Source organism: Strigops habroptila, chromosome 8 (genome assembly GCF_004027225.2).
Source record: "Strigops habroptila isolate Jane chromosome 8, bStrHab1.2.pri, whole genome shotgun sequence".
NCBI lineage: Eukaryota > Metazoa > Chordata > Aves > Psittaciformes > Psittacidae > Strigops > Strigops habroptila.
This window is the reverse complement of record NC_044284.2, coordinates 47258760-47286271: the sequence shown is the minus strand read 5'-3', so window position 1 is coordinate 47286271 and position 27512 is coordinate 47258760. Positions and strand designations below refer to the sequence as shown.

The 27512-nt window shown below is 44.5% G+C and overlaps 4 protein-coding genes across 7 annotated transcripts; 3 read left to right on the top strand and 1 right to left on the bottom strand.

Moving 5' to 3' along the window:
• Positions 1 to 1849: 1849 nt before the first annotated feature.
• FBXO45 (F-box protein 45) lies at positions 1850 to 7282 on the bottom strand. Its single transcript, XM_030494427.1, has 3 exons — positions 6784 to 7282; positions 6251 to 6607; positions 1850 to 4353 (listed from the first exon to the last, which is right to left on the bottom strand). Exons 1-3 carry the CDS (start codon positions 7054 to 7056, stop codon positions 4168 to 4170), a joined length of 816 nt encoding a protein of 271 aa, XP_030350287.1. The 5' UTR covers positions 7057 to 7282; the 3' UTR covers positions 1850 to 4167.
• LOC115611457 (WD repeat-containing protein 53-like) lies at positions 7244 to 12765 on the top strand. Its single transcript, XM_030494428.1, has 3 exons — positions 7244 to 7294; positions 8815 to 9306; positions 11481 to 12765. The coding sequence occupies exons 2-3, from the start codon at positions 9301 to 9303 to the stop codon at positions 12078 to 12080; spliced, it is 606 nt and encodes a 201-aa protein (XP_030350288.1). The 5' UTR covers positions 7244 to 7294; positions 8815 to 9300; the 3' UTR covers positions 12081 to 12765.
• LOC115611458 (WD repeat-containing protein 53-like) lies at positions 8818 to 10761 on the top strand. Its single transcript, XM_030494429.2, is given in 1 exon segment — positions 8818 to 10761. A coding segment is annotated over 1 exon segment (507 nt). The 5' UTR covers positions 8818 to 8829; the 3' UTR covers positions 9337 to 10761.
• On the top strand, positions 11859 to 27322 carry RNF168 (ring finger protein 168). 4 transcript variants are annotated; one of them, XM_030494424.1, is made up of 10 exons: positions 11859 to 11942; positions 17356 to 17502; positions 18320 to 18500; positions 19066 to 19371; positions 19735 to 20075; positions 20934 to 21010; positions 22328 to 22504; positions 23291 to 23415; positions 23735 to 23822; positions 24501 to 27322. In XM_030494424.1, exons 5-10 carry the CDS (start codon positions 19775 to 19777, stop codon positions 25563 to 25565), a joined length of 1833 nt encoding a protein of 610 aa, XP_030350284.1. In that variant the 5' UTR covers positions 11859 to 11942; positions 17356 to 17502; positions 18320 to 18500; positions 19066 to 19371; positions 19735 to 19774; the 3' UTR covers positions 25566 to 27322. The 4 variants fall into 4 exon arrangements, with proteins under 4 accessions (XP_030350284.1, XP_030350286.1, XP_030350285.1 ...); XM_030494426.1 differs by lacking the exon at positions 19066 to 19371 and having other exon boundaries at positions 18320 to 18732; XM_030494425.1 differs by lacking the exons at positions 11859 to 11942; positions 17356 to 17502; positions 18320 to 18500 and adding an exon at positions 18507 to 18732 and having other exon boundaries at positions 19066 to 20075.
• The last annotated feature ends 190 nt before the right edge of the window (positions 27323 to 27512 follow it).

Sequence of the window (27512 nt, the reverse complement as noted above, 5' to 3'; positions counted from 1 at the left end):
AAAAAAAGCTGCTTGAAGTATAAATTAGTGGGCTCAGCATCACTGCAGGAAAAGGCTGCTGTATACATTTACCACTTAACTGTCAACTGAATTATTCCTTAGCATGAGGTGGGCTACTATCAGTTACAGAAATCCAATGTGTTACACTCCTAACCGTTCAAAAAACCTGTTCTGTGTATGTGGAAAGGATCCTAGAGCAGATTTCAGTAATGCCACTTTCTGGCTACAGATGTCACCAAGTTATCTTTATTGTGGAAGAACAAGCAGTGTTCGGGAGAATGGCAGCACAGCTCTTATCGCTGTGTTCCTGCCAGCACCCAGAGCTATTTATATCACGTAAAGATTCAGCTAGAACTGAAATACCAGTACTGAAATACAGAGGTTCAGGAATCACTGAGGGCTGGTTACCTCTCAAATACTTAGAGAAAGTTAAGTTTCATATGATCAAACTATTAGCAGGCCGAGCATTATTTTAATTGATCATCCCAGTGAAAATGGAAGATAAAAAAATAAAATAGAAGGAGCCATCTGGAAAACACCCCCATGTATTAAGGAAATTTAAAAATGTGGATCATTGATAAACAGACAGAAAAGCTAATATGCTCCAGCTCACTATTGGATTCAGAGGCAGCAGAGTACAGCCACATCCGAGGCAGCAGAAGTTCAGCCCACAGGATCAAGGCCATCTGCTCCTGGCTAGTTTTGTCACCTGAAACACAGCCAAAAGTAACAAAACCAAATGGTGCTTGCTAGTAGAAGGCACATGCAGGACTCCCAGAAACGTGTGCTCTCCACTGCATTGTAAGTAGAGAAAAAAAAAACCATTTTCAAGGAAATATCCCTACCAGGGTCAGTTTTCCATGCTATCTTGATTCATTAAGTTTGTTCCAGCAACTCCTCTGTCTTCTTATGGACAAAGAAGTCACACAACTTCTGACTTCAGGCCAACACAAGCCACCACCAAACCCAAGAACAAACTCTGTCACAAAATAAAAGGCCACACTGAGCTCTTTGCTTCCCAACACATAGAAACGTGACCAGATCAGATGACCAACTGTTAAGATCCCAACAGATTTCACACTTAAACTACAGAAATTCTGAGCTTTATTCAAAAGAGAGACAAAATGCTCACTTACAAAAAAAATCTGCATGTCCCGCAGGATTCTGAAGCCAATACCTGTGAATCTGACTGATTTCTGTTATGGGAGCCATGAACTCCCAACCAAAGCAGCTAAATCACTAGTCAGGGTAGGGGAAACCCTTCAAACAGCTGCTTAGCTGACTTTGAAGCGCCTCGGGCTAGAAAAAGTGATTCTGCATTTTTCGCAAGACAGCATCAAACCTCCTTGCTGCTAAAGCAGCTCACAGAGGTGTTAGAACAAATTCTTGATGCAGAGAGCTTTGGACAAGTGCCTCGGAGCTCACAACCACAAGTCTCCTTCCTAAAATCCCCTACTTATCCCTAAAAGCACCACGAAATATTGAACTTCCCTACAGAAAGCTAAAGAAACAGAAGGCAAGAAGCTGACCTGGGAAGGAGACACCTTGCAGCAGCGAGCACATCACCTCAGTTTGAATCAAGAGACCTCCAGCAGTTAGGAAAGCCTTTTCCCACACTGTCATGTGCAAACATCCCTGTTTTGGAGGATGCCATTTCCTAAGCACAGCTATTAGATCTCCAAGTTTTCAAGTCCTTGTTAACCACTCATCAGATTCTCTCTTTTCAAGCAGTCATGCAGCACATGAGACAGTCCCAACAACTCCATCTTCTTGGTGCACTGAACTGCGGCTCCATTCTTCCTACCAGCACACCACGGATGTCATTACAGCAGTCCACACTGACATAGCCTTCTGAATTATAGCAGAGTTTATTTTAATATTTTGTACAGCCAGCATTGGTCTCCAGGAATAAGTTATAATCTTACATAAGTGAGTCCCCCCAAACCCACCCTTAAGGAATGTTCAACTTTAACATTTCTAATTTAGAGGGAAGTTATTTATAGGGCAAGATGCAGTCTGAAGAATGGAAATCAATCTTAATTTGTGAATAAAACTCCTTGGAAGTTCTCAGGGTTTACTTGCATCTAATTGGATTCATGAACAAGCGCAGAGGTCACATCTTTCAGGACTGCACTGAGAATACATTCATCTGAGGGACAATTTTATCTTCTGAAATTGGACAGGCCTTTGTTTCCTTTTTCCCCCTACTTTGTGCCCCCCGGTTCTGCTGTGCAGGTAGCTGACCTACAGTCCAGTACAATCAATACTTGTAACAGATTTTTCCAAAAGGTACTCATATGCCTGTGCCACATCATTTATTCGGTTGTTCTCAGCACCACTTCAAACATCATTTCTCACTGCATATTTTGTTTCTTTAACACGGGCAAGAGGAACAGACCTTGATACTGCCTTTAAGCAATAAACAACACAGGAAACAAATAAATACTTTTAAATCCTTTCAAATGGTAACGTCATACATAGCCTATTCCAGTGCAGAACTTGGTTATCTACCAGGTAAAAAGCACTCCAAGGACAGCTCATCAGGAGTAGAAAAGGAGCCTCACTCACCTGCTTGCACCACTCTCCTCACGTTACTCAAGTAATGGCAGGGGGAAGGCGGGGGGGAACGAGCAACAGCCTAAGAGGAATTCCTCTCTCTTCCATGCTCAGAGAATTGTCTGATACGAAGCAATTCACATTCTCTAGCACGAATAAAGCAAGAAGAGGTTGTATAAACATTTCCTTCTACCTCTCTGAAAAGCATGCCTAACTCTGAAATAGTTCAGACAGCTCTGGGAAACACCAACACGAGCCAAGAGCTAGCCAGACTTTTCAACCTCAGAGGAGAGCAGTGTCACCAGGAAGTCCCCGCATACTGCACCCCTCAGCTTCACAGCCACCCCAACCTGCGTATGCCAACACACAGAGGGGTTTGTACGTGGTTTTTAGAAAACCAGTGCAAGTGAAAAGTCCAAACACTCAACCTGATCCAGAATCCCCATCAGAGGGTTGGTGAGAGTTCTACTCGTCCTGACTGAAAACGGGCAAGTGAATACTTGGGTACTGGGGTACATTAAAGAAAAGTTCAGCCAAGTCTTAAAGCCTTATAAAGCCATTTAAGCTGAAAACAAGGTCTGGATTCAGAAACTGAATGCTCCTTCCTCATTATTTTGAAACATTTCACAACAGTGATTAGAAAGTATAAGAATGCTTTTGTAAGTTAGTATATTGATGCGAAAGGATGACAAGCTCACCGTTGTGTTGGGGCTTCCTCTCCTAAAGGGGACTGCAAATTTTGGCAAAAGGAAACTAGTGGAGAAAACATTTTGTGTTTTCTACAGGGAACAAAACTGTTGCTAAAGCTATGGAAACTGTCACAGAAAATGGCCCAGTGTAGCACCGTACTCCACAAGAGCATCCCAAAATGCTTTACAATACAACAAAAGAAATACACTTACATGAATGTTGTATACCTGTCTGAGGTATATTTTCTGATGCCACATAGTGGGGGGGAAGGGGTTCCCTTTAAGAAATTATGTCCCAGTTAGAATAAAGCAAACCCTTTCTTTTAACTGTTCTTTTCAATGTTTTCTATATATACAACCCTTAAAATACACTTAAAAATAGCTGCACACATTTTGTATCATTATACTGGAGAAGGGCAGTCCAGACAGACCATGCTTCTCAGTATGTTAAAAACTGTAAATAAAACCCAACTAGACTTGCTCTCCTCCAGTACCCACAGTGGCCCAAAGGAGGGGAGGGAAGGAACAAGCAGTTTTAAAATGGGAGTCTTTCACAAAACACGCTACTTACAAATCTCAGGTTAATTTCCTCAAGCAGTTTTGTATCAAATCCTTTCTTAAATACATAAGGTCACGCACTGCCATCTTAGCAATGAAATCTGTTGCAAAACGCATGTGTGAGCTTCCCACTAAACCAACTGCAACCCTGAGGATTTTTCTGGCCTGGTAGAAAGAGGAAATGGAACACAATTCCTGAAGTATGGCTGGTCCTCCATTTCAAAACTCCATGTGATCCCCTCGATGGTTCTTGGACACACACCCACACTTTTTTGGTTTTCCTTTAATACGTTTCCCTCTAACCAACATGCAGATTTCTCCTCCCAATCATCCACATCTCGATGTCCCAACGAAACAATCCACATCATCCATCCAGAGGTTTTCCCAGGTAGACCAAAGTCACTTCTGTGTTACCGTACACAGCAGACACTGCTGGATACAAACAAACTTTTGGCAGTCCTCTGAAGGCAACTCCCAAGAACTCATAGCCTCTCTCAAATGCTAATGTTTTGTCTTCCATGTCCAGGATAACTCGGATCCTTTCACCTATCTGGAAACAGAGATTGAAGGGGAGGGATTAAAACAGAGAGTCAGCATATTCAAGTAGAGACACAAAAATAAAGCATAGGCCATGTATAACGCAACAGGTAATTTTAAAGCAAGGCTTTCCTGTTCCTCATGATTGCATTACTTTTAGGACAGGAATTTCTCCATTTTGCTCAAATGCACTAGGATTCCAAAAACCTCTGCTGCCCATTTCCAGCAGGAAGCCTGTATGTAGGCACCCACCTACATGATAATAAACGTAACCTTCTCGTATGAACCTTGTGAGAGCACTCAGAGTGAGTATACTACATGTCATGTGCTTTAGAATGCTGCAGAGGTTTGGAAGCTTTGCAATGCTCTCCAAGTTACCTGAACTCTCTATTTAACTGTTGCTATAGCTGAGCAACTGCTTTATGAAGAGCAATTTTAAAGACAATGAACTCATTTTAGAAAGGTGCCACATACAAAACATACCAGAATACACTACTATGCAGGTGCTTGTCACCTCACCAAGGCAGCAAGAAATACATACATACACACAAGTGAAACCAACACTGAACAGAGCAAGAGACTCAGATCTAAGCATGCACGATGCTCCCTGCATTTATCCAGTATGCACTATTTTAGGCATAAATAGAAGTCTCAGACACCAGCAGCAAGCACAGCAGGACACTGCACAAACTTCTGTTCCTCACCAGCCAGCCCCAATGCTGGGGATTTCTTCCAGCCAGCACATTCTTCTCACCAAAACTGACAAACTCCTTTAAGTATGTTTTCTATGAGCAGATCACTGCACATGTCTTAGTAACAAAAAACGCCAAAGGATCACCAATTTTGAGAGAAAGCAGCGATTGTGTTCACCCTTGAGTTCCCACACAAGCTGGGGACTTTTGGCTTCAAAACGTTTCCTCGCCCTGTTGCTGCAGAAAGACCTAGACAAGTACAGCAGAAAGCAACCACAAAGGGCCAAGTCTGGAAAGTGCCAAGCCCGTTTACATGTTAGGGAACATGCAAGCGGAAAGAGATCTAAATCTCTTTAATTACACTAATTTTGGATATTACTCCCCAAAGAACAGGTATAACCTTCACACAGAATTAAGTGCTTGGCAGTGAACGCTTACATGAAATTTAGGAACATCAGATACAAGTTACTACACAGATCTTCACCCAAATTGAAACATTAGGCAATACTCGTACAAAGCCACAGCATTATGAGATAGAAATTATAATGCATGCAGCTTAAGTTGGTAATGTGAGGAAATCTAACACACAAAATGTAGTTGTCAGCAGCCAGAAGATAAACACTTCTATAGAGACAGAAAGGTGGAATGGCACTTGCTATTTAATAATGTGAAATTATCTGAACATCACATCCCAGCATCCTAGCCAAGGGATGTCACCTATGGGAATGCTGCCAGCGAGCAAACAAGCAGCACTCAGTCAGCACTGCTGCAAGTTTTTGCAGGAAGACTCTTACCTAAGCACTACCCTCCGCTCACATTGCCATACAACAAAGGGATAAAATACCACAGACATTCACCTTGCTGTGGGGCAAGTCATTACTTCAGAAGGATACAACAGTCTTACCAGCTTTTATTTCAAAAAGCAACATGGTGACTAAGTAGTCACCACATGCTTTGCACTAAGTGAGATAAAAGTGCAGAAATGGAGGGTCAGGTGCACTGAACACCATACACAAGTGTAGTCTGAGGAAGCAGTAAAGGAAGGGAGAAAGACCTTGCAAAGCAGAATCATTTGCTTTCTACAGGGAAGGTGAAAAAACCCTTAAGTGGATACTTAGGACCAATTCAGCAGACAGCCAGGACATGTGAAGGAGGAGGTTCTTGGCCAGCCACAGTGAGACATGGTAAAGCTTCCAGCCCATGCCAAGCCATGCTCACCTGGTATTTGGGTGCATTATTGCACTGGGGGAAACTGCCGTTCACCTCTCCATTATGCAGCAAGTTATTGTCCACTAGGTTCCAGCCCCAACTCTGGTCATCGCTCCCCAGCAGGGCCACATAACCCTGGCACTGCATGGCCGCCCGCTTCGTGGCGATGCCAATGACGGCCACGGTGCCCAGCGGGCCTTCCCACCACACCTCCCAGGCGTGGCGGCCCTCGCTGAAGCCAATCTTGGTCCGCGCCCCATCCGTGCTCTGGGCGATGGGGTTGCGGTGCAGCGTGAAGCCGTTCTTCTTGATGTAGACATTCCGCGAGCAGTCGTTAGTGCTGAAGGCGTGGTGGAAGGCACGGACCTAGGGGAGAAGAAGAAGGCAGGCAGCAGGGGAGATAAAACCCTGTCATGTGTTACAGGGGCCCCCTTGGTTTCCAATGGCGGGTGGGCCAGGCGGCCAGGGCGGTGTCCCCGTGGGGCTGGGGGAGGGGGTTGTAGGGAGGCTGCAGAGAGGTGTCCCCGAGGGGCCGGGCTCACCTTGCCCTTGTAGGTGGGCACGTTGCAGAGGATGTCGGTGCGCAGGGCCTCCTCCGCCAGGCAGCGGGCCGCCAAGCTGCGCCACACCTCGCTGTTCTCGTCGCCGTGCAGGACGCGGTGCCACAGCTTACAGACCAGCGCGCAACTCCTCAGCTCCCGCAGCTCCAGGTACGAGAACACCAGCTCCAGCACACGCCCCGGCAACCGCCAGCCCGGCCCTCCCGCCGCCGCCGCCGCCCCTCCGCTGCCGCCGCCGCCGGGGCCCGCCGCCATCGCCACCGTGCCCGTTCCCGAGCTCCCCGCGGGCGGCGGGCCGGGACGCGGGGGCCGCGCTGCCCCTCCCCTGCCCGGCGACAGCGGTGGCGGCGGGCCCCGGCCCGGGGGCGCTCCCCGCACAAGGCCCTCACAGCGAGGGGGCGCGCGCGCCCGGCGCCGCCATCACCGCCGCGGGCAGCCCGCCCCGCCCCGCCCGCCGCGCATGCGCGGGGCGCGAGCGGCCGGCGGAGCGGAGGTGAGGGGGTCCGGGGGGTCCGGTGGGCCCGGCCGGGCCGGGCCCCGCCCCGCTGCACACACACACCTCCCCCCCCCCGCCCCGCGGCCACCGGTGTCCGGTGCGGGAGCCGGGACTGCGGAGCACGGACGCGGCCCCCCCCCGCCCCGTCACAGCCGCCAGAGCTGCGCCCGCTCCCCTGAGGAGCTGGCGTCCCGGGGCGGCGGGGTTGTCTTCCTGAAACCCGCGACTCGGGCCTACCGGTGTGCGGGGCTGCGGGGCGGGAGCGGGGAGAACAAGTTACCTCAGTTCCCGGCGTGCGGGAGAGCGGCCGGTGCGAGTGTGCGACCCGGGTTGCGGGTAGGGCGTCCTGCGCTTTCTGTAGTTTAGTTAATAGGCAAGACTGAAATTTTCCTGGTGGAGCGGGTGAATTCTAGCTACGATTTAGACCGGCAAAAAACGCGGGCAAAAACATGGTAAAAAAATATAAATCAATCTTTTATTGCCTGGCAGTGCAATAAAACCGTAGATACCGAGGCAGTGCTGCGGTCGCCAAAGCTGCTGCAGGGACAGCCATAGCTGTGTCCCACAAACCTACCCGGGTTTTAGCTCTCCTTTTCCCCCACTCCAAAACTTGTCATGCTTTTGTGTTCTTTGGGGTTTTTCCCCACTTAATTTTCTGCTGGTTCGGTCCCCTAAACAGCCCTGTCACATGGGCTGCTGTGGGCGGTTGTGCTAAGGAGGGGACCCTGTGTGGTAAGCTCGATGAGTGCGCTTTGAGACCCAGTTAAATGTGTTACAAACCTGGTCACTACCTGCCTTAAACAGGTAATGCTTCTTTTAAAAAGATGACATTGTTGAGCTGCTTATGCTTTGGTGTTTACCAGTCACAAGAAAATTACCTTCACTTTGGGAACACAAAGTGCACAGTTCAAAATATATTCACGCAAATGCATGCTTTAAACTGTAATTAAGGCGGTTACTTTATCCCACTCTCATCAGCACAAGTTTCTTGCTCCAGGTATTGTGAGGCCACTTTATGAACTGAAGTTAGGTACCGACTACCCAGCACCTCCACAGCTGGGTGAAAGACAGATGTCTGCATGTGCTCTCGCCCAGACTGGAGCAGTGTGACTTCTCTGCAGACTGACTTTACCAGTTTGTGGTCTTCCCCATGCTCCTTTCCAGTGCCTCCCATTAGGAACTATGCCGCCTGTTTTGTTGGGTGTGCTATGTCCCTATGTGCTGAGGAAGCAGCTTTCACCTAGGCAGCTACGTCAGAGTAGCAGATCTACTCCTTGTACTGCACAGGTACCTGTGCTAGCATCACTGCCGTTCCGAGCTGGTGTTGCTGATGTTAATGCTGTTTAAGCAACACTTGGGTACTGATCCGTAGAGATGCCTGTTTCAGCTAGACACTAGAGTTTCAAGCAGTTTGCATTACAGTCCACAGGATGATCTTGCTGCTTTGATAAGCTTTCTCCTGTAATGAGGCCAACACCATCTCAATTCAGGTTTTTTTGTATGTTTGTTTGTTTCAGAGGTGTCCCTGAAACATGGCAGTCAAATGGACTGGTGGACATTCGTCTTCTATATTGTGCTTGAACGTAAACTCGGAAGGTCTGGTGGCTTCAGGCGCAGAGAGAGGCGAGCTCACGCTCTGGGATGGGGGAGGCACCCCAGCAGGACAGCTCCAGCTCCCGGAGGCAGATGATGTGACCTCCGTGGTGTTCTCTCCCTGCTGTCCCACCAGGCTGTACACTTCCCACGGAGAAACTATCAGTTTGCTGGATGTCCGATCCCTCAAGGAGCCCGTTGAATGCTTCCATGTGAATGAGGAGGAGATCAACTGCCTCTCAGTGAACGAGACTGACAATTTCTTGGCTGCAGCAGATGACTCAGGGGCAATAAAAGTTATGGACTTGGAAAACAAGAAAGTCACCCGGTCCTTGAGACACTCAAACATCTGTTCCTCTGTTGTCTTTTGACCTCAGAGGCCTCAAAGCCTTGTTTCCTGTGGACTCGACATGCAGGTGATTTGCATACAAGTAGATGGTTATTAGAGAAGCGAAACGATAACTATTCACCCTTGCAGTGAGGCACCAACAGACTTTCACCAAGAGTGAGAGTGTACTGCCTGCAGTCACCAGAAAGCTCCTTAACTATTCTAAAGTAGTTTTGGTGGAGAAACTAAGTGTCGAGATTGTTTGTGCCATTTTCTGCTCAGGAGTTTCACTCCTTGTTTTTATCTTCCTTAATATTTACAATCTAAAAGTGAGCAGGGGGTGGGGAAATCAGAATATGGTCCAAAGCTTGCTCATGCCACATTAGCTCCCTGTTGGACTGAGCAAAATCAGAAGCTAGCAAGAACACTTCAGGTAGATAAATATCTTTCCAAGTGGTATGTATCATGTCAGGACAATTCATTTTTATAATTTATCCTTTGTTCTGATTAACCTCTTGGAAGCATTAAATATTCTTTACCTTGTATGCATCTCTATCCTCATCAAGAGGAAATGTGTTCTTTGCACACCACTTTGCATGGAGGTTTGGTTTGGTTTTGGTTTTTTTTTCAGAAGTTCCACAGAAGCAGGAACAATGCCATGAGGACAGAAAATACTTAATTTGCAGAAAACTTGTTAGCACTTGATGAATTCATAAAGCTGTTGCAGTGCTGTTTGTTACGAAGATGGGATTGTTTGCCTTAAGCATTAGGACCCAGCCTCTCTGCTTTACTGTGCTACACGCAGTCATTATGGGAAGTTTTCCCATTCATCAGATCAAAGTAGTTTTAGTGTAGCAGCAACAGCACTCACTAATCAGAAAAGTGACAGGAACCAACATACTTTGAATGTCTTAAGTGTGATTTGGATTCCAGAAATGCAGAGCCAGTGTGGTAACTCTTTTATGGCCCCAATTTAAAGACTCCTGTACTTTCTACTGGAGTTTACTAGTGGAGGAATATTTTTATTAATAACAAAGTTTTGATGAAAAAAATCAAACAGTACACCAGTACTGCAGTAGACTGACTTGTGCTTTCGTATCTGTTGACCTTGAAACTGCTCATAATCAATTCAGATCTTAGAAAAGCATTGAGAGAATTATTGTTAACTGGCACAGTATAAATCCATAGTAATTGACATGCTCTATGAGACAAAGGATTCATTTGAAGGCACAGTTGTTGCTCCATGAGGGGCTTGGGGGGAGGGGGGTGGCATTTTAAAAGCAAGTCTAAAAGCACAACCCCCTCCCATCTCATCAGGAAAAGAATGCCCTACCTCAATATGGTCATAGCACAAACCAGATCTACTCATTGAATAGAAAAAAACAACAACCCAAAGATGTCTGTTTAAAAATGAGGGCCGGAACTACTGTTTGCATTTTGCTGTACCATTTGTCAGGCGCATTCGCGGAAGTGATTATTTTAGGACAAGTACATGGCATGGGCGAGACTAAAATTCAGAATGATAAAGATCTCTATTAACTGCTAGCGTTTCTGTGTCGCTACTCTTAAATAATTGATATGCAGTATATCATGATTACTACTGCTGAGATGAATGCAAAAACATTTAGAACAGCTCTTTCATCCATTCTGTGGTCTGAGTCATTGACTCTGCTGAGTAGGGCGGTATGAGGGTTTGGAAAGCATGCTATAAAGATCAGCCATGTTTATCAGGTAAAGTTCAACCACTCCTCACAGCCCATCTTTCATCTCTTGCACTCATGCATAGCCTTTGCTCTGCTAAAGCAAGAATCACAGAATGGTTTGGGTTGGAAGGGACTTTAAAGATCACCCGCTTGCAACCCCCTGCCAAGAGACACCTTCCACTAGACCAGGTTGCTCCAAGCCCCGTCCAACCTGGCCTTGAACACTGCCAGGGATGGCGCAGCCACAGCTTCTCTGGGCAACCTGTGCCAGTGTCTCACCACCCTCACAGGGAAGAATTTCTTCCTAATATCTAACCCAAATTTCCCCTCTGTCAGTTTAAAGCCATTCCCCCTTGTCCTCTTACCACATTGAGGTACCACATTACCTTGTCAAAAGTCCATCCACATTTCTCGTCAGCCCCTTTAGGCACTGGAAGCTGCTCTAAGAATCTTCTCCAGGCTGAACAAGCCCAGCTCTCTCAGCCTGTCTCCACAGGAGAGGTGCTCCAGCAGGAAGCATGGTGGTTTAGTTTTACTGGTTCATACTTTTTTTTTCAAGGTTATGCTGTGGAACCTGCAGAAAGCTCGCCCCTTGTGGACCACAAACCTGCAGGAGTGTGAACCAGAGAACGGTCCACAGTCAGCTGGCCAGTTCTTCAACCCGCCGCTTGCACATTCCCTGTCTGTTGCTTCCTGCGGCAACATCTTTGGCTGCGGAGCTCAAGACGGCAAAGTCAGAATATTTAGAGTCACCGGTGTCAAGTTTGAACGTGAGCTGGAGTTTCAAGGTCACAGCTTGGGAGTATCGCAGGTTCTCTTTATGCCAGAAGCGTACTGGTTGTTGACTGGAGGAAACGATGGGAAAGTCTTGCTCTGGGATGTCAGCAGTGACATTGGAAAGCAGCTGAAAAGTCCAGCAAAATCGCTGCAGAGAAGGAAGGCCCATGCACCTGCTTCCACCAGAAAAGATGGGAAGCTCAACAAAGTGGCTTCAAATGAACATGCTAGAGTTTTACCAAAGGTAGCCATTGAGCACGGAGAGAAGGTGAACTGGATCGCATGTGCAGAGATCAAAGGGTCCAAAAGAGTATTAGTTGCTGATCAGAGTAGTTCTGTATCTGTGTATCCATTGCCAGAACAGTCGACACTGAGATGTTGAAAGAAATTTCAGGGCCAAAACCACTTCTAAGAGTGTTGAAAGGAGTCCAGTTAAATGTGCTGACAGTGAACTGAACAGTGAAACCTGCCGCATCCTTCCGAAGGGGAAGGGATTTGCTGTGTACTCATGCAAGTACTTGTAAGTGGCTTTACATGATGTTTTACAGTGGCTGTTGGTATTCACTGCAGCTCTTTCTTACAGGGTTGGCAGTTTGCTTCTTGAATGTAGGTGAAACGGGTTTCAGTATATTTAGGGGTAATATTAGTTCATGAATAAGCTGACATAATTAAGGTTGGAGGAAGACATTCACACTCATGGGGATGCCTACAATGCTAAATGATGCCGAGCAGTTACAAAGATGACATTGACTGAGCCTCTTGCACTTTGAACTATTGCAGTGCTTTACATTACTCTCCTCTGTTAAACTGTGTCATAGCTTAAGTGGAAATACATTTTTCATTAGTAGGTCAGCAGCTGCATATAAGACTAGAGACGCATCAACTAATGAGTAATCCAGTTAGTTTAACTGTCATTGCCAATTGGATTTTTTCACACTGCAGTAAACGAAGGAGCAGGGGAAATGTTAACATCTGTTTAATGGGTCAGCTGCTTTATGCATTCAGTTGTCTATCCCAGGGAAAAATAACTATTACACTTGTCTTAATAAATGCTTTCTTTCTCACTGCTCTCTTGTGCTTATACTCACTGTAATACTGCCAGACTTACACACAATTGTGTCAAGAGGTGTGTGTATACACCGTCACAGGGGGAACATGAAGGGCCAAAGGCATGGCTCCTCCTTACCCGGGTACTTCCACTGTCTTCCCAAAGCTTTATAAATACAACGAGCAGAACTTGGCTTGCTGGAAATATCTCTCGATTTGCAAGATGCGGGTGGGGAGAATGTACTAAGTGGGAACACTGCAGCTCTTCACATCTTCAGTCCAACTGGATTTCCCATGGAACAGGCAAATAACTAAAAAAAAGTTGTGCTTTTTTCTTCCTTGGGCTGTCCTTAACCTTTCTCAAAATGGAATGCCTGGTACTGGCTGAAGACCTGCTTCACTAAATTTCCAGCTCTTTTTTTGCATACCCAGCTCCTGAAAATCATTAGCCAGTTGTGCTGGCTGTCCATCCTGTATGGAAGAGCTTTCAACCATCTTGGCTTTGGTCAAAGCAGCCCCCTGCAACCAAACACAACTCACTCTCATTCAAATCTGATTTTACCATCATAATGTTCAAAAAACAACAAGAAAAAAGGGCAATCTGTTTGTGCAGACTTTAACAGCAGGAGAATTTGGCCCAAGGCATGAACTGTGGGTGGGTGCTCCAGCAAAATGAAGCCAAAACACAGCAAAAAAGCCAGATAGTGTATGTGCCCCTCAGAATTCATTTATGTATGAAGACAGACAGGACCGGTGGGTCAGAGGAAGTGGTCCGGATGCGTAGTTCAGTATGTGATACGTTTATGAGCATGTGTCTCTGCATCTATGACCTATATTTGGATATACAGTCTATAAAAAGCCTTGGTACAAACAACCTCCTGAAGGAGTCAGATCCCCTGTCCTTGTTGTTGCTGCCTGCTTCAGGAGAAAGTCAAGCCCACTCCAGCTTTTATTTCTTCTCTTCGTGTTCTTCAGGAAGATGGCTAAAGCCAGCATTTCCCTGCGCTCCCTGAACGAAACGTTAAACAGGTCATTAAAGGGTTGTGCTGGCACTGTACTAAGGGGTAGGGAAGGACAAGGGGTAGGGGAGAGGAGACAGGACTATGTGTTAGAACAACAAACCTGTGCTTCCTTTGCCATTTTGATGGGTAATTGGATGTAAATATACATCGTGTGTGTATATGGGAAGGGAGTAGTTCATGGGCAATCTTGTGTTTCTCCGTTAGTCGCTGGGGAGGAGGGGTGAATGCCGTTCTGGCCAGCCTGCAAACTGCTAGTCCTGGCTGTTTACTGCGGGATTTGCGTAATTGCTCCATCAGCAAAAGCCTGTAGCTGCATGAAGTGTTGCTGGGTGATTATGAGTATCGGGAAATTCAGGTTCACACTCTAATACTGTTGTAAATGGGAGGTTTGGGGTGAACTTCTGAATTCAGGAAAGTGCCTCGAGTCTGGAGGGTTCAAAGATAGGAAGTACTCGTTATCGTTAACAGCCTCCTCCCCTGAGAACGAACCTTTCTTATAAGTTTTAAGAAGGGAAATCACTGTTGCTGAGGAATTGCGACCTAGGTGACACTGATTCACCCTCCATTTTCAAAGCCTGTACTCGGAACACTTTACCGGCAGGTTCATTGGCTTCATGTATAATACTCCTCAGCTGTCCCTGCTGGCACGTGTTCAGCTGCAATGCGACAGCACAGTTACTTGTAGATGGTGTCTTTAACCAGATGGGCAACAATTGCAGGATCAAATATAAGCCATGAGCCCAGCTCTTCAGGAAGAAGAGTTGGAAAAGGGTCTGAAATTTTCCACAGTCTTCTCTCTTGGTGGACTTTCACACAGGGATTTTCATATACTCCCTTTAAAAGTACTATGCATTTGGTATCAAGCAAGAAATTTTTAAGTCAACTTAGGTGCCACATATATAACTCTGGTTTACCTGTAGTAAAAATGATCATTGTCTATTGAGAGTATCACAGCTGATGGAATGCAGTACTTCTGCTTATGAAATTAGCGACTAGTGAAGATACTAACATTGTTCACCAACAGCTTTTATGACTTCAATTAACCACAAAAAAACCCAACCCGAACCTAAAGACTTGACCAGAGAGAAACAGAAACAGGGGAAACACTCCTGAATTTAAAAAGTGAAAATTAAGTCTGCGGGAAACTGATTGCAGAAGCGTGCATCTAACTGGTACCATGAAGTGAGTGCAACGGTAACTTCACTTACATTGAATGAAAAGGTGTTTAGAGGTTGTGATTGAAATGAAAGCAGGAGGTTTAATCCATTCTTTGTTTCCTTCAGAACTAGGATCCAAGAGGCAGCAGCCCCAATTCCATCGGAATTTACAAAAAGCTGTAGCAGATTAGTTATGGAGATCAGTCCTACCATGGTGTAACAGAAATTTTTAGAACCAAATTAGCAAATGCTGGAATGTTTGCTTACAGATGCTTAAAACCACACAAGAGTAATTTACAGACAGGTAATACACGTGGTACCAAAAAGTGGTGGAAAGGCAAAACTGGTCAAATTCTAAAGGACTGGACTAAAGGTGTGTTACTTAGGAATAACACTGTGTTATTCCTAAAATTCCTATTACTGGAGTTCCTCTACTATCACCTTGTATTATCTTATTAGACTGTTGCTTTCTCCTTGCACAGCTATAGCTATGAAGTGGAGCTGAAACTTATTCACAGCAAATACCGACCCACCTCACCTCAGCTTATTCACTTGCTCTCTGTGTTGACAGACTTGATCCCGTTACAACCTATCAGCTCTTCAGTTCCTCTGAACTACCTGCATTTCTACAACACACAAGCTCCATTTCCCAAATAAAGCTCTGTTTTAGTCCTAAAATTCTCTTGGACAACATGCATACATAAATACATTTAAATGTGTGAAACTCTCACCCAAAAGTCAGTCCAGGAATGCAACAGGACAGACAATAATTTCTTGAAATCCAACACCCTGTAAGAAACGTGCCCAGTTTCAAAATACCTGTTGTGACCCAGCAGGAGACAGGAGGCTCTGAGCAATAAACATCTTGCTGAAGCAAGAGAAGCTCTTCCAAAGTACGATCAAGATGTAAGCAGCTTTCCCAAGACTGTCAGAGAAGTCTCCTCGCCTCAGGAAACAACTGAAAAGTGTTAGACAAGGATCTGTACAAGCTGCCACACAGACAATGGATTAAGGTCAGGAAGACTTAGGAAAATATGCCCCTGTTGATGCCTTTTTATTTTCTCCTCACCGAGGACAACTGCAGACAGAATCTAAAGCAGAAGAGAAACGCGGGTAGAGGGGGGAGCTGCTGACAGTGCAGCAATGGCATTCTTGGTCTTTCTCTTAAAACTACAGGCTTAAAAATACTGTGAAGTGTTCATGAAAGAAGGGAAAACTATTTTACATAATCTGCTGTTCATGCAATCTAAAGTTAGCCTCTATTTGTTGTTTGGTTTTTGGTTTTTTTCCTAATGTCACCTGAAAGCTACTGCGTATTTTGTCCTTACAAAAAAGTTCAGCCAAAGATAAAGGGAACAGGACTACAACAAACAAGGTAAAGACCTTAATACAGTGTTTAACACAGGTAATAACAATTCAGAATCCAGTTCTGTAAACATCAGCACAATACAATAATAATAGTAACAGAAGCAGTGCAGCAAACTGGGGATGAAGGGAGAGATGCTAAAGAAAAAAAATGTAGGGTCTTCCCGTAATAAAATTTAGCCGGTGACATAGTTTTTGTTTAACTGATACAGCCTGAAGTTCTGCCAGTAAAATGCAAAGAAAAAGAACAGAAGTCTAGAAGAAATAGCTAATGTTCTGCGAGTACTTGTCAAGTACGTAGCACTGAGATATTTGTTCAGTTTTTAGGAAGGAACTTTGAATGACTCGTATGTTGATAGCTTTGAGATCCTCGGGATTCTCCAGAACACACCGCAATGTAAATCAGCTCAGAGGCTAACATAAAGAAAACGGTCTTCACAAAAACCATCCCCAGAAGGACAGAAGCACAACATACCCTGCTCCATGAGTAAAGAGCAGCAAATCCCAACTATGAAGCAGTTTTGTTATTGCTGATGGTCTTGTCTCACTGTTTTTCTGTGGAATGACAGTCCTACAAAATAGAAAACCAGAGCAGGAGGAGCTGATGGGAGAAAAGAAACACTGCGGGTGACTTGTTCATTATTAACATCACTTTTAATCTGAGGAAGAATGAGAAGCTCTGCTCAATGTCAGATGGAAATGGTTCAAAAGATCCTGACACCACAAGTAAAAGCATAAATCACCTCAAACTGTATTAGAGAAAAAAGCCTGCACAACTAATGTTTATGTTGAGACCTGCAGACATATCTACACACAAATCTTGCATCTGTATTTACAAATTATAAGATCTCTGAACCAGGGAAGGGCAAAAAAAGACCTGGGCTGTGTCAAAAAACCCTTAATTTCTAGTGGTATATGTTCTCATGCACCTTGAGAGGAGCCTCAGAATGGGGTCTGGATCTGTTCACAGTGCAACATAGGTGTCACCTACCATCACCATCAGGGCAGAAAGCACCACCAGTTGATGCTCAAGTACCTGTGAACACCCTTGTTTTCCATTCCTCAGAGTAGAAACCAAGCTGCAAACCTTGGAGACTCTGTTCACAGACCTGGACTCCAGCTTGCAGACACTGGCGCAGAAGTTTGATCTGCAGGCCAAGGTGATGGAGGAGATGAGCCAGGATGCCCTGTGGACCTGGACACCAGAGGGGAGGTGAGCACGGGGAGGCACACGTTGGTCCTCGTTCTGCAGATGCAGGTGGTGCTGGTGTGGCTCCAACATGAGGCTGTACAACCTGTACTGACATATTTACCTTTCAAGGCTCCAAGAAGACCTTAGAGCAGCTCCAGTGCCTAAAGGGGCTGACAAGATATCTGGAGAGGGGTTTTTTACAAGGGCATGTAGTAACAGGACAAGGACAAATGGCTTTAAACTGTGATTCTATGATTCTGTCCCAGTTGGAATTGGTATTTACTGCAGAAATGGGTAATCTGAGGAAAAATTGAGGTTCCTTTGATAGCTGTTTCTTTAAAAACCAAAACTAACAATACAGTCTGTATGTATGTGGTTTAAAACCCATGCCACTTCCAGGACAGTGGGGACATCAAGCCTGCCTAACTTTGCGTAACTTTGTCCCACAGCAAGAGAAGAACAAAACCCCAAACCACGTCATTAACACTCCGATTACTTTCTCTGATTAAGCAAGGCCAGAAGACTCCCATTTTTAACTATTTAGTCTTTCCATCTCCTGCCCGAGCGCTTCCGGAGCAGCTCTTGCTCCTGGAGCAGCTCTTGCTTTCCGCACACGGGGGAAGCCGGCTCTCGTCAGGCTGCCCCCCAGCGAGACCCGCGGGCAGCGGTTTATGGCCGAAATGCCTGTTTAGACAATAGAACCGCAGCCCCGCGCTCCTACACAGTCCCGCAGCACGGTGCGGCTCTGCGTGAGGCGGAGGACGGGGGTCACCGCGGTGCGGGCCTGCCCCCCGCCGGCCGCCCAACCCCAGCGCCCTCGGCCTCTGTCTCCCGGCAGGCTCGGCTCGGAGGAGGAGCGAACAGCAGCGCGGCGGGAGAGCCCTGTCAGCGCGGGACGGGACGGGGCGGAGCGGGCGGCGGGCGCGCAGCGCCACGGCGGCGGCCATTGCAGGAGGCCGCGGCCCTGCCTGCCGTCTGCACCGAGCGCCGCCGCGCCGCCGCCGCGGAGCCGCAGCTCGGTGGGTGCTGACTCCTTGCCGTGACCGCTCGGGGACCGGGGTGTGCGGGGGACGGGGGGCGGCCACCGGGCGGGGAGCCCGTCCTTAGCGGTGCAGCGGCGCCGCTGTGTGCCGGGCCCCGGCTGTGGTATGTGGGGCTGCCCCGTCGCCATGCCCCCTTCGCCTGGCATCCAGGGGCTTCGGCAAGCGTCAGTTTTCCGACTGCGTTCTGATCGAACTCAGCCCAGAGCAGGTACACATGGACTTGGTGCGTCTTTTTAGCAAACCGCTTGTAAAACTGGCTGTCTCCGTGTTATTTTTCTAAATATTAAGAGTTTGTTTTATCGACAAAGGGAAAGCAAAAACAATAAAACCCAGCTCAAAGTGTATTTGTCTCCATGTCGAGTTCCTGCGTGCCTGAAATTGCAGCCTTTCTCTCAGAAAGACCTCAGGTCTTTTTGAAGCTGGCTGTTTCTGAGAAGTGTATAAAAACTTCTTAACTTCCTATAACTGAAAAAAGAAAGAAAAAAACCCGGGTTTTTTTTAATCCTTTTGCTGTAGGTCTTTCTTATTTTCTGTTCCACAGTATTTCTGGGCCAAGTGGAAGAGTCCTGTGGGGAGAAGTGGTAGAAAGGCTGGATGATCCCCACCATTTTAACTCATACAAGAAGATGCTGAAGTGTTGAATGCATTGGCTAATTTCTTGCCTATATTAACAAAAATTATTTTTAGTCTCAGCTTAAGCAAATGAATGAATGAGGGGGATCACTCTCTCCTCTGATGCACAGGGGTGTTGTAGTTCATCTTCAGAATGTGCTGGGACCAAGTCTGTACCAGAGCAGCTTTTGAAGGATGAGCATATACTGAAAAACCGACTGAGCAGAAGGCTAAGGTAACTGTGATAACAGATCCACCAAACATGAGAATAGTGTGTTACTAATAGAGAGTAAATGCTGGAAGAAATCTCACCACCTTTCCCCCCCTCTCCTTAACACCTCATTGCTATCCCCAAAGCATCTGTTACAACTCATAGGATACTGCGGTAGGAGAACTTGCTACAGTTTCTCCCTATCTTCTGGAAAGACTTCTGTCTTCCTCTCAAAGTCAAAAATAGCTTGGATCATGAGCAAAAGTAACCACATAAGCAGACTTCTTAAATCTAATGTTTTCATAAAGTAGCTGTAAAACTGAGCGTTTTCTATTTTCTTTTATAGTCATGATGGGAAGTAAAATTCATGTTTCTTTTTGCTTTCAGGTGCTGATGTACTAGTCTTGTTCCTTCACTTCAAGCCAGTATGTCGAAGAAATCGGGGGCTCCGCTTTCCTTGTCTGACTGCCTCTGCCAAATCTGCATGGAGATCTATGTAGAGCCTGTGACGCTGCCATGCAACCATACCCTCTGTAACTCTTGTTTCCAGCTGACAGTTGAAAAAGCCAGTCTTTGTTGCCCTTTTTGTCGGCGTCGGGTCTCTTCTTGGGCACGGTATAATGCCCGCAGAAATACTCTTGTCAATTGGGAGCTCTGGGAGAAGATCCAGAAGCATTACCCGAAGGAGTGTGAGCGTAGGATTAACGGACAGGATTTAGAAGAGGAAAGTAAGTAAAATGTCACTTGTCCTGGGATGTCTCTGCATTACCAAAATAATTACTGTTGGTGGACTTTGGATGTTGTGAAATAAGCTGTGCATAGACAGGTGTTAGTACTAGCGAATGCAGTGTCAGAGCTCTCCTGTGAAAGGGGCTTGTGAGGCAGAGAAATGGCCACCTGTGCTATTTTCATGTGTAGGTCAGAGGGGGAGTTATATTTGATCATTTAAGAGCATATTTGTTCATGTGTTCTACACAAAGTGTTGACGTGTGGCTGCTGAGCCTTGCAAAGGCTGTAATTCGTTACATACACAACTTTGGCTGTAAAAGCTGTAAGTGGAGTATTTGCCTCTGTGTGTTTATCACTGGCGAGTAAATGTAGTGGTTCAAAGTTGTTCACTCTTAGATGCTATTAATTAGCTTGGTTAGAAATTCTAGGGCTTTAGTCTGTGCAAGAGTCTCTGAGCCTAAAATTGTGGTGTCAGAGAAAAGGAAGTGAAATCTGATTAATTCTTTGAAGAAGGATTTTTGGGGTTTATTATGTCGTAAGCTCCCTTGGGGGAGGCTAATTGGTAGGTTGGCCCTGTGACATGTTGTGCCGCTTGCTATATTATGAAGTTCTTTCAGCCGCAAAAAGCAAAAGACTTAAGCTGTGGTCAGCGTATGTATTTGCTTCATATACAGTGCTTGGAAAACTGCACTGGCCTTTCTGTAACACAGTGCTTTCTCCCACAGCACTTCACGTAAGTCACAGCATTCCTGTGACAGGGTATGGAAATAATCTTTTGTTAAAATCTTTTCTTATTGACTGTCGTGATCTTGTTTCATTCCTCACTTTTTTTTTTTCCTCTCCTTCCTCTCAATTAGTCTGTCCCCCCCATCCACAGCACCAGCTGAGCAAGCCTGGGGAATTGAGGCAGGAATATGAAGCAGAGATTAGCAAGGTAAGTCTAAAAATATATTTAAAAGCATAAATGCTTTGTATCTAGTTATTTTAATTTTCCCACAAACAGCTGTAATGTTGTTTGATGAAAAAGAAAGATATTTTAAAGGGCATTGCTGCTGCAAGAACACACTGGTCATTCCTGAAGTATAAATTAAATATTTATCCTCTATTGGAAGAGGAGAGACTTCCTTGTGTGCAGAAGGGTTCTTTCAGGGTTAGAGCGTTACCTTTCACTATCTGAATCCCTGCCCACAAACACTAAAATGCCTTTAATAGGTCCTCAGATGCGCATTTTTTGGCATCTGAGGACTAGCAAACGTAAAAATTTGGGATTGTTTGGGCTTTGGTCTTGCACTGCTTCATTTCTCTCCTTAAGTAACAGTCCACAATTAGGTGAGCTTCAGTAATATCTAGCATTGCCTTTCTCATTTGCTCATTCCCTGTTTTATCTGTGTTCATTTGCAAATCAGAATAGAGTTTTAAGAAATCTTAATGGTTGCCTATTTAAGGTTCCTTTTTCCAATTCAGACATGGTAGTAGTAAGAATTATAGTTGGAAATTGTATCAAAATGCTCCTTTTCCTGACAGCCCTGTTGGTCGTTGCAAGAGCAGAGGTTACGAGCAGGGGACTGTGGGATTCTCTTTTATAGTAGTTAGGGGATAAGATTGATTGGTAGCAATAGTTCTGATGGTTAAAGGAGATGGTGCCCAAAAGCACTGAAGTAAGTCATGGTGTCTGGTGCCAATCATAAGACATCAATACATGATTTCTAACAAACTCACACTTAACTTTCGTAGTATTACAGCTTGATGCTCTTCTCTAAAGCAAATCTCCAAATTCCACTGCCCAGTTAAGAAAGCTTTATTAATTCTTGAAGTACTTGGCTCTCCTTGTAGAGTTACTGATAACTGATTTATCAAGAGAGGATGTCTACCTTAAGGATTTGATGTTCTTGGTCTGCTGCTTCAGGTTTTGCATGTTTCATCTCTAGGTCCATGTATTTGGAGATCTTAGATTTTGTTACTAACATTTTGAAAAGGTGATGGAATTTAACCTTGCAGGTGAGCAAGGTTAATGGTATAGTCTTACAGAAACCAACAGGTAGGTCACTGTTATCAAACTGAAGACTTACACACAGTATTAGTTTAATTCTTACATCTTTGGAGACTTGTGTAATTAAATACTGGTCTTGACGTGTGCTGTGGCTTTGTGAAGAGTGGATTATTCACATTTAAGGAGCATCAGATGGAGGGTTCTGGCATAAAGTGCGGCCCTACAGTAGCATACGGATGCATTTAAAAAAACCTTTTATAGGTGGAGGCAGAAAGGCGAGCGCATGAGCAAGAAGAGAACAAGGCGAGCGAGGAATACATTCAGCGCCTTCTGGCAGAGGAGGAGGAGGAACAGAGATTGGCAGAAGAGAGGCGGAGGGAGATGGAGAAACAGCTGAAGCAAGATGAAGAGTTGGCCTGGCAGCTGAGTAACAGCCTGGTGAGTTAGGAGCAAAGGGGACAGTAGAAAATATTGATACAGTGCAAGCAACTTAGACTTTTCAGAGCAAAAATTAAAACTTTGAATGAAATAAATTTATTTTAATTGTAGTTGGAAGCTGCTGTTGGCCCCTGGTACTTTAGATCCTTGATTGACTGTTAATTTTTGAAGAACCAGCAGGAGGATGAAATACCCCAAACATTCTGTCCCTGCCCACGGCCGAGGGATTGGAACTGGATGATCTTTAAGGTCTCTTCCAACCCAAACACAAATTCTGTGATTCCTACCTGTGTAATATGCACTTGAAACATGAGCTCTGGATGTTTTCATTGTGAAACATTTTAAAACATTGGTTTTCCTCTGAATACTTCCTTTTCCCCATGATTTTAAAAATATTTGTTTGGAAGAAATTGATGTCTGTAACCTGTACTGAAAAGACCAAAATGTACAGTGAAAGATGAAAGTTTATGTTTTGGGCTTTTTTTGTTTCTTTGTTTTGTTAATTTATTTGGGGATTTTGGTTGGTTGGGTTTTGCTACCTGATAATGTGATGATGAAACCTGTGTACTTACTTGAGGAAAACCTCTTGTCTTCCCTTAGTGCTAGATACAGGAAAGATACATGTAACATTTCTTATTCCATAACTATACATTACTTACAGTTGTAGAATTCTTTGGATAAAAGTAACTAAATCTGCAGCAGAAAGAAAGTAATTCTCTGGGTTTTCTCCAGTTTGTGTTGTGTTTTGTTTTATTAACACTATTTTGTCTGTCTTTGTCATCGAAGAATGATGATTCCAAAGGACATGTGCTCAGCAGTCCTGCACGAGCAGGCAGCGTCTCACTTGAAACATCCCCAGCTAATTTGTGCAAGACGAAGAGCAAACTGAGCAACTCTGGAGACATTCAAAAGTGAGTAATTCAAGTTTTTTCTCTCGAATTATTAGTCTTTTTCTTGGTACAATGTCCCTCGTCTCCATTTGCTTCTTTGGAATCCTGTAGTCCAACTTTTCTGGATAATCTGAGGTAAATGTAAACTGTTGCATGTTAAAACATCTCCCCAGAGGATAAAATGGAGGAGAATGGAAGCACTTGTTCTTCTGTTCTTGTTTGTGTTTGTCAGAATGAACCTGAAGATCTCGATTAATGCAAAGCACTGACAATTCAAGGAAAAGAAGATTTTAAAAGGGTTTTGTTTGGTTTTGGTTTTTCTTTTTTTTTTACTTTTAAGGTATCTGTCTCCAAAGCTTCATCAGACATTGGGATCAACATCATTCTCTAGAACAAGAGAAAGAGGAAGGAGTGACTCTGGCTCTGTGGTAACCAGAATAATTTTGTTATAAATCTCAGTGTTAATAGTTACGGGTTAACTTTCCCTTTGCCTGTAGCATTGGCAATCCTGTATTCCCCTGGCACAGGAGCACTGGCCAGTTTATCTTGCTCTTTTCGAACTACCTTCAGTATTCATGATTTCTCAAAATGGAAAGGGAAGAAACCATGCTTGACAGTCTGCAGATGTGCACCTGTGGCTCACTTTGATGGTTACCTTGTATAGCCTTACAGGCACCTTACCTGAATGACTTCAGTGAGCTCTGGTTGCAACCAGTGGTGTGTAAAACTAAATGATGGTTCTGGAGCTCACTGGAGGAAGTTGCACTCTGATTTTTCGTCATTCTGTATGTTTGTCTGTCTTACCTGTCCTGTTAGGCTTCAAAAGAAGATGAGCAGGCTTGAACAGGTGATTTGAGTCATTGATGAGAGGAGAATGCAGCAGTTGTGTTTTCAGTCCTTTAGCTAGACTTCTGTAGGTTGTTTTCAATATTTTCATTATTATTAAACAATTATGTTGTTTGGTTTTTTTTTTAAGAGAAGTATCCAAGTTAATACCCCAGAGTAGTTATGAACAGTACAGCTATGAGAAGTGAGATTTGTATTGTGTTCATACTCATTGGCTTTTGATAAATTTACTTCATTAGTGGTCTCTCCCTTTTTTTCAGGAAACCAATGGCAATGAAGGCAGCAGTTCAGCATGGCAAGATGAGCAAGAGGAAATGCCAACACTGTCTCCACAGCTGACTGGTGTCGTTAAAGATTCCAGTGCTGTGGATTTGTTTTTGGAATCGTGCATGAACTATTTCAGTACCTCGGCTTTGGGGGAAACTACTGCTGTCAAGCAGGGAAACACACCAGGAACAAATTGTGTAGGAGATGAGATTCCAGATGCGTTTCATGGAATCACAAAAGGGGAAGGCTCTGCAACAGTTCTTAGATCTAAAGGAGAGGATGATGGAACTGAGTCAGACAGTGGCAGTTTAACACATGTAGAAAGCATAAACCTTGAAAATTCTGCTGAACCTCGTACCTGTATTCAATCAACAGCAAATTCTGTGGTGTCTGACAACACAAGTGTAGTATGTGACCTTATGAAGGTGGCTAGACACTCAGATGAAGAGAAACCAGAGAGCTTGCAGAACACTAAGGAGATTCCAAAAAGAAAGTTGCTGGAACCACCAGCTGAAGCAGTGGTCGACTTTTGTGTGCTTGATAAGAGGAGAAGAACTTTTCCGGAAAGTTTAGAGGAGCAGGGGGAGCAGATGAATGATTTTAACTTGCAAATGCAGAAAGCATTTGAGCAGGAGTTCTATGAAAGACGTATGCAAGAGGAGCAGGACAGGCTTCTGGCTCTGCAGCTGCAAAAACAGATCAACAAGGAGGAAAGGACACTTAATCGGCAAAAGGGCTCTCCAGATCAGTATCTTCTTCGCACCAAACCACCTCAGTCAGTGAAAGACTCTCCTGCTAGAAAGGGAAGTTCTAAGGTGGCAAAAGATGCAAAGGTACCAAAAAACCAGGCTGAAGCAAACCACCACAAAACTCGCAGAGGTTCTTGCAATGAAAACTGGCAGTCCCCTACCAGAGTCCGGATGAAATCGCCCAGCATCAAGGGAGGAAAGGTGTTGAATTGTGTGGTTAATACCAGTGACGCAAATGATATTTGTACACTACCTAAGAATAAGCAAAAGACGATCCTTCAGATGTTTAAAAGCCCTGTTGCAGAGTAGATCAGCAGAACCACAGGCACATGGTGGAATGAGAATGAAAGCTGTGGTGATGCTTCCTCCTGTGTTGGGCAAAGCTTCCTGCAAACAGTTGTAAAATTGTTGGTTTTGTGGCGGGATCACTTTGGGTCACAGAGAGTTCTGTATTTTGAGAAGTTTTAATAATTTATGCCCCCAGACCTTAAGGAAATGTAATTGTTCTTTTCTGGAGTGCAGCTTATTTTCTAGCACTTGCATTTACAGAATTTTGAATGTGAATACTGTCAGTGTTTAGAAACAAAGATAGCTGATGGTCTGATCTTAAAATGAGAGTTTGGAGCTTTTTGTGGAAAGGATGCACGTTGCACAGAGGTAAAGCTAAAGCTAAAAAATGAGTCTCTATTTCCAGTTGTCCGCCAGCTGCAAGGTTGAAGCTTCACTCAACACAACCATTGTTCTGTTTGATTGAAGCATGTTAGTGGAATTTAGGCTATTTGTTGAATGGCATTGTTTGCACAACAGGTAACAAGAGTATAACTGGACAGCCAGTCTTGCAGATACGGTTCTCATACACTAACCCCTTTCTTAGAGAAAGAGGGAAAAAACAGGTCACTCCCCCACTGCCAAAGCCAAGGATCTTTCTTAAATGCCAACAGTATAAGTGGTTGTGGGCTTATATTTGCCTCTGTTCATAGAGGTCACTTATGCAAATCTGGCACTTGCTGTCATTAGGAAAAGATACTTCTGTTGTCTTATTGCTAGCGTTCTGCAACTTTATCCTTGTACAGTAGTATTACCTCTATTTAGTGCTGTTTAATTTTCATACTCAAACTGGTTTTAGTTTGATTAAAAATGCATAATATTAAAAAAACATAGTCCAGAAGACAGTTACGATGGAGAAAGTTAAACCGAAAGGGGGAACAGCAACTGAAGTTGTCAGTAATGACATAACTATAATTAAAGATTCACGTAACTTCCATGCATGGCTGGAACTAACACAGTTCAAAAGAATTACTGTTTAGACTTGTGGGGAAGCTGAGGCCTGCAGGAGGTTGAGGCTGGTGAAGAGTTGACCAGCTGCTACTCAGCAGAAGTATTCTTGCTAGATTGTATTAGCTATTGCTATTATAAAGCCATCTTTTGACCTTTCTTTGCTTGTAATAAAAGATTTTTCCACTGTCCATGTTTGAAAGAGAGCAAAGCACAACTCTGCATTGCTGAGTGTATGTGCTGGTCACCAATGTTAGCAAATGTTTTAAATGTGTTCTTTTTTTGAGCCTCTGTAGAGGTGATGATGTTTAACTTGGTTCTGGGAAATGAGTAACAAAATCCTTGACAGCAGTATCTTCTGATGTTTTAAGTTTTAAAAATCAACAAATCCTGAAATTCTATTGAAAGCACGAACAGCACATCAAACAAAATTATGAATTGTGCTTTTTCTTTGCCTGCATGTCTCTAGGAATGGGGGGGTTTCTCATAGAGGAATGATGTGTTCTGAGATGCTTTTTGAGAAAGTTAAAACTGGAGACCAGCTGCAAGTCATTCACTTTTCCTATTGCTGCCTCAACCATTGTGCTTAGAAGCCTTCTTTCAGTATAGATCTGTTTCTGTTTAATCTTTACCTTTGTTTGGGTTGTTTGCTGTCTTACCCATGCAGTCAAATACAATCCTTCATTAATTAAAGTGTTCTTTAAGGCAGAGGTAGTGACTGTTTTCATGCGAGTGACACTTGGCCTTTCCAGTCACGATAAGCACGTAAGAAGTAAACTATTTTCAAAACATCTGAGGAGAAAGCATTTATTTTTTTAAGTCTATTCAGCTTTGGTTTACAGTCAGTTTCTGAAGTCTCATGTCTAGTTTTAACTTGCTCAGCAGATGGTACCTGCTCTGGCACTGCTGCCTGTCTCGGTCATGTCTGAGCAGAGGCACTCTGTGCTTCTCAGAGTTATTGCTGATGGGTGTAATAGGTTG

Bases quoted from the DNA above. Each gene is read 5' to 3' on its own strand.
- FBXO45 (XM_030494427.1), bottom strand. From the start codon at position 7,056: ATGGCGGCGGGCCCCGGCGGCGGCGGCAGCGGAGGGGCGGCGGCGGCG. The intron at 6,608-6,783 runs GTGAGCCCGGCC...CTTCTCCCCTAG, and splicing joins TGCCCACCTACAAGGGCAAG to GTCCGTGCCTTCCACCACGC. The intron at 4,354-6,250 runs GTGAGCATGGCT...CTCTGTTTCCAG, and splicing joins ATAATGCACCCAAATACCAG to ATAGGTGAAAGGATCCGAGT.
- RNF168 (XM_030494424.1), top strand. From the start codon at position 19,775: ATGTCGAAGAAATCGGGGGCTCCGCTTTCCTTGTCTGACTGCCTCTGC. The intron at 22,505-23,290 runs GTGAGTTAGGAG...TTGTCATCGAAG, and splicing joins GGCAGCTGAGTAACAGCCTG to AATGATGATTCCAAAGGACA. The intron at 23,416-23,734 runs GTGAGTAATTCA...TTTACTTTTAAG, and splicing joins AACTCTGGAGACATTCAAAA to GTATCTGTCTCCAAAGCTTC.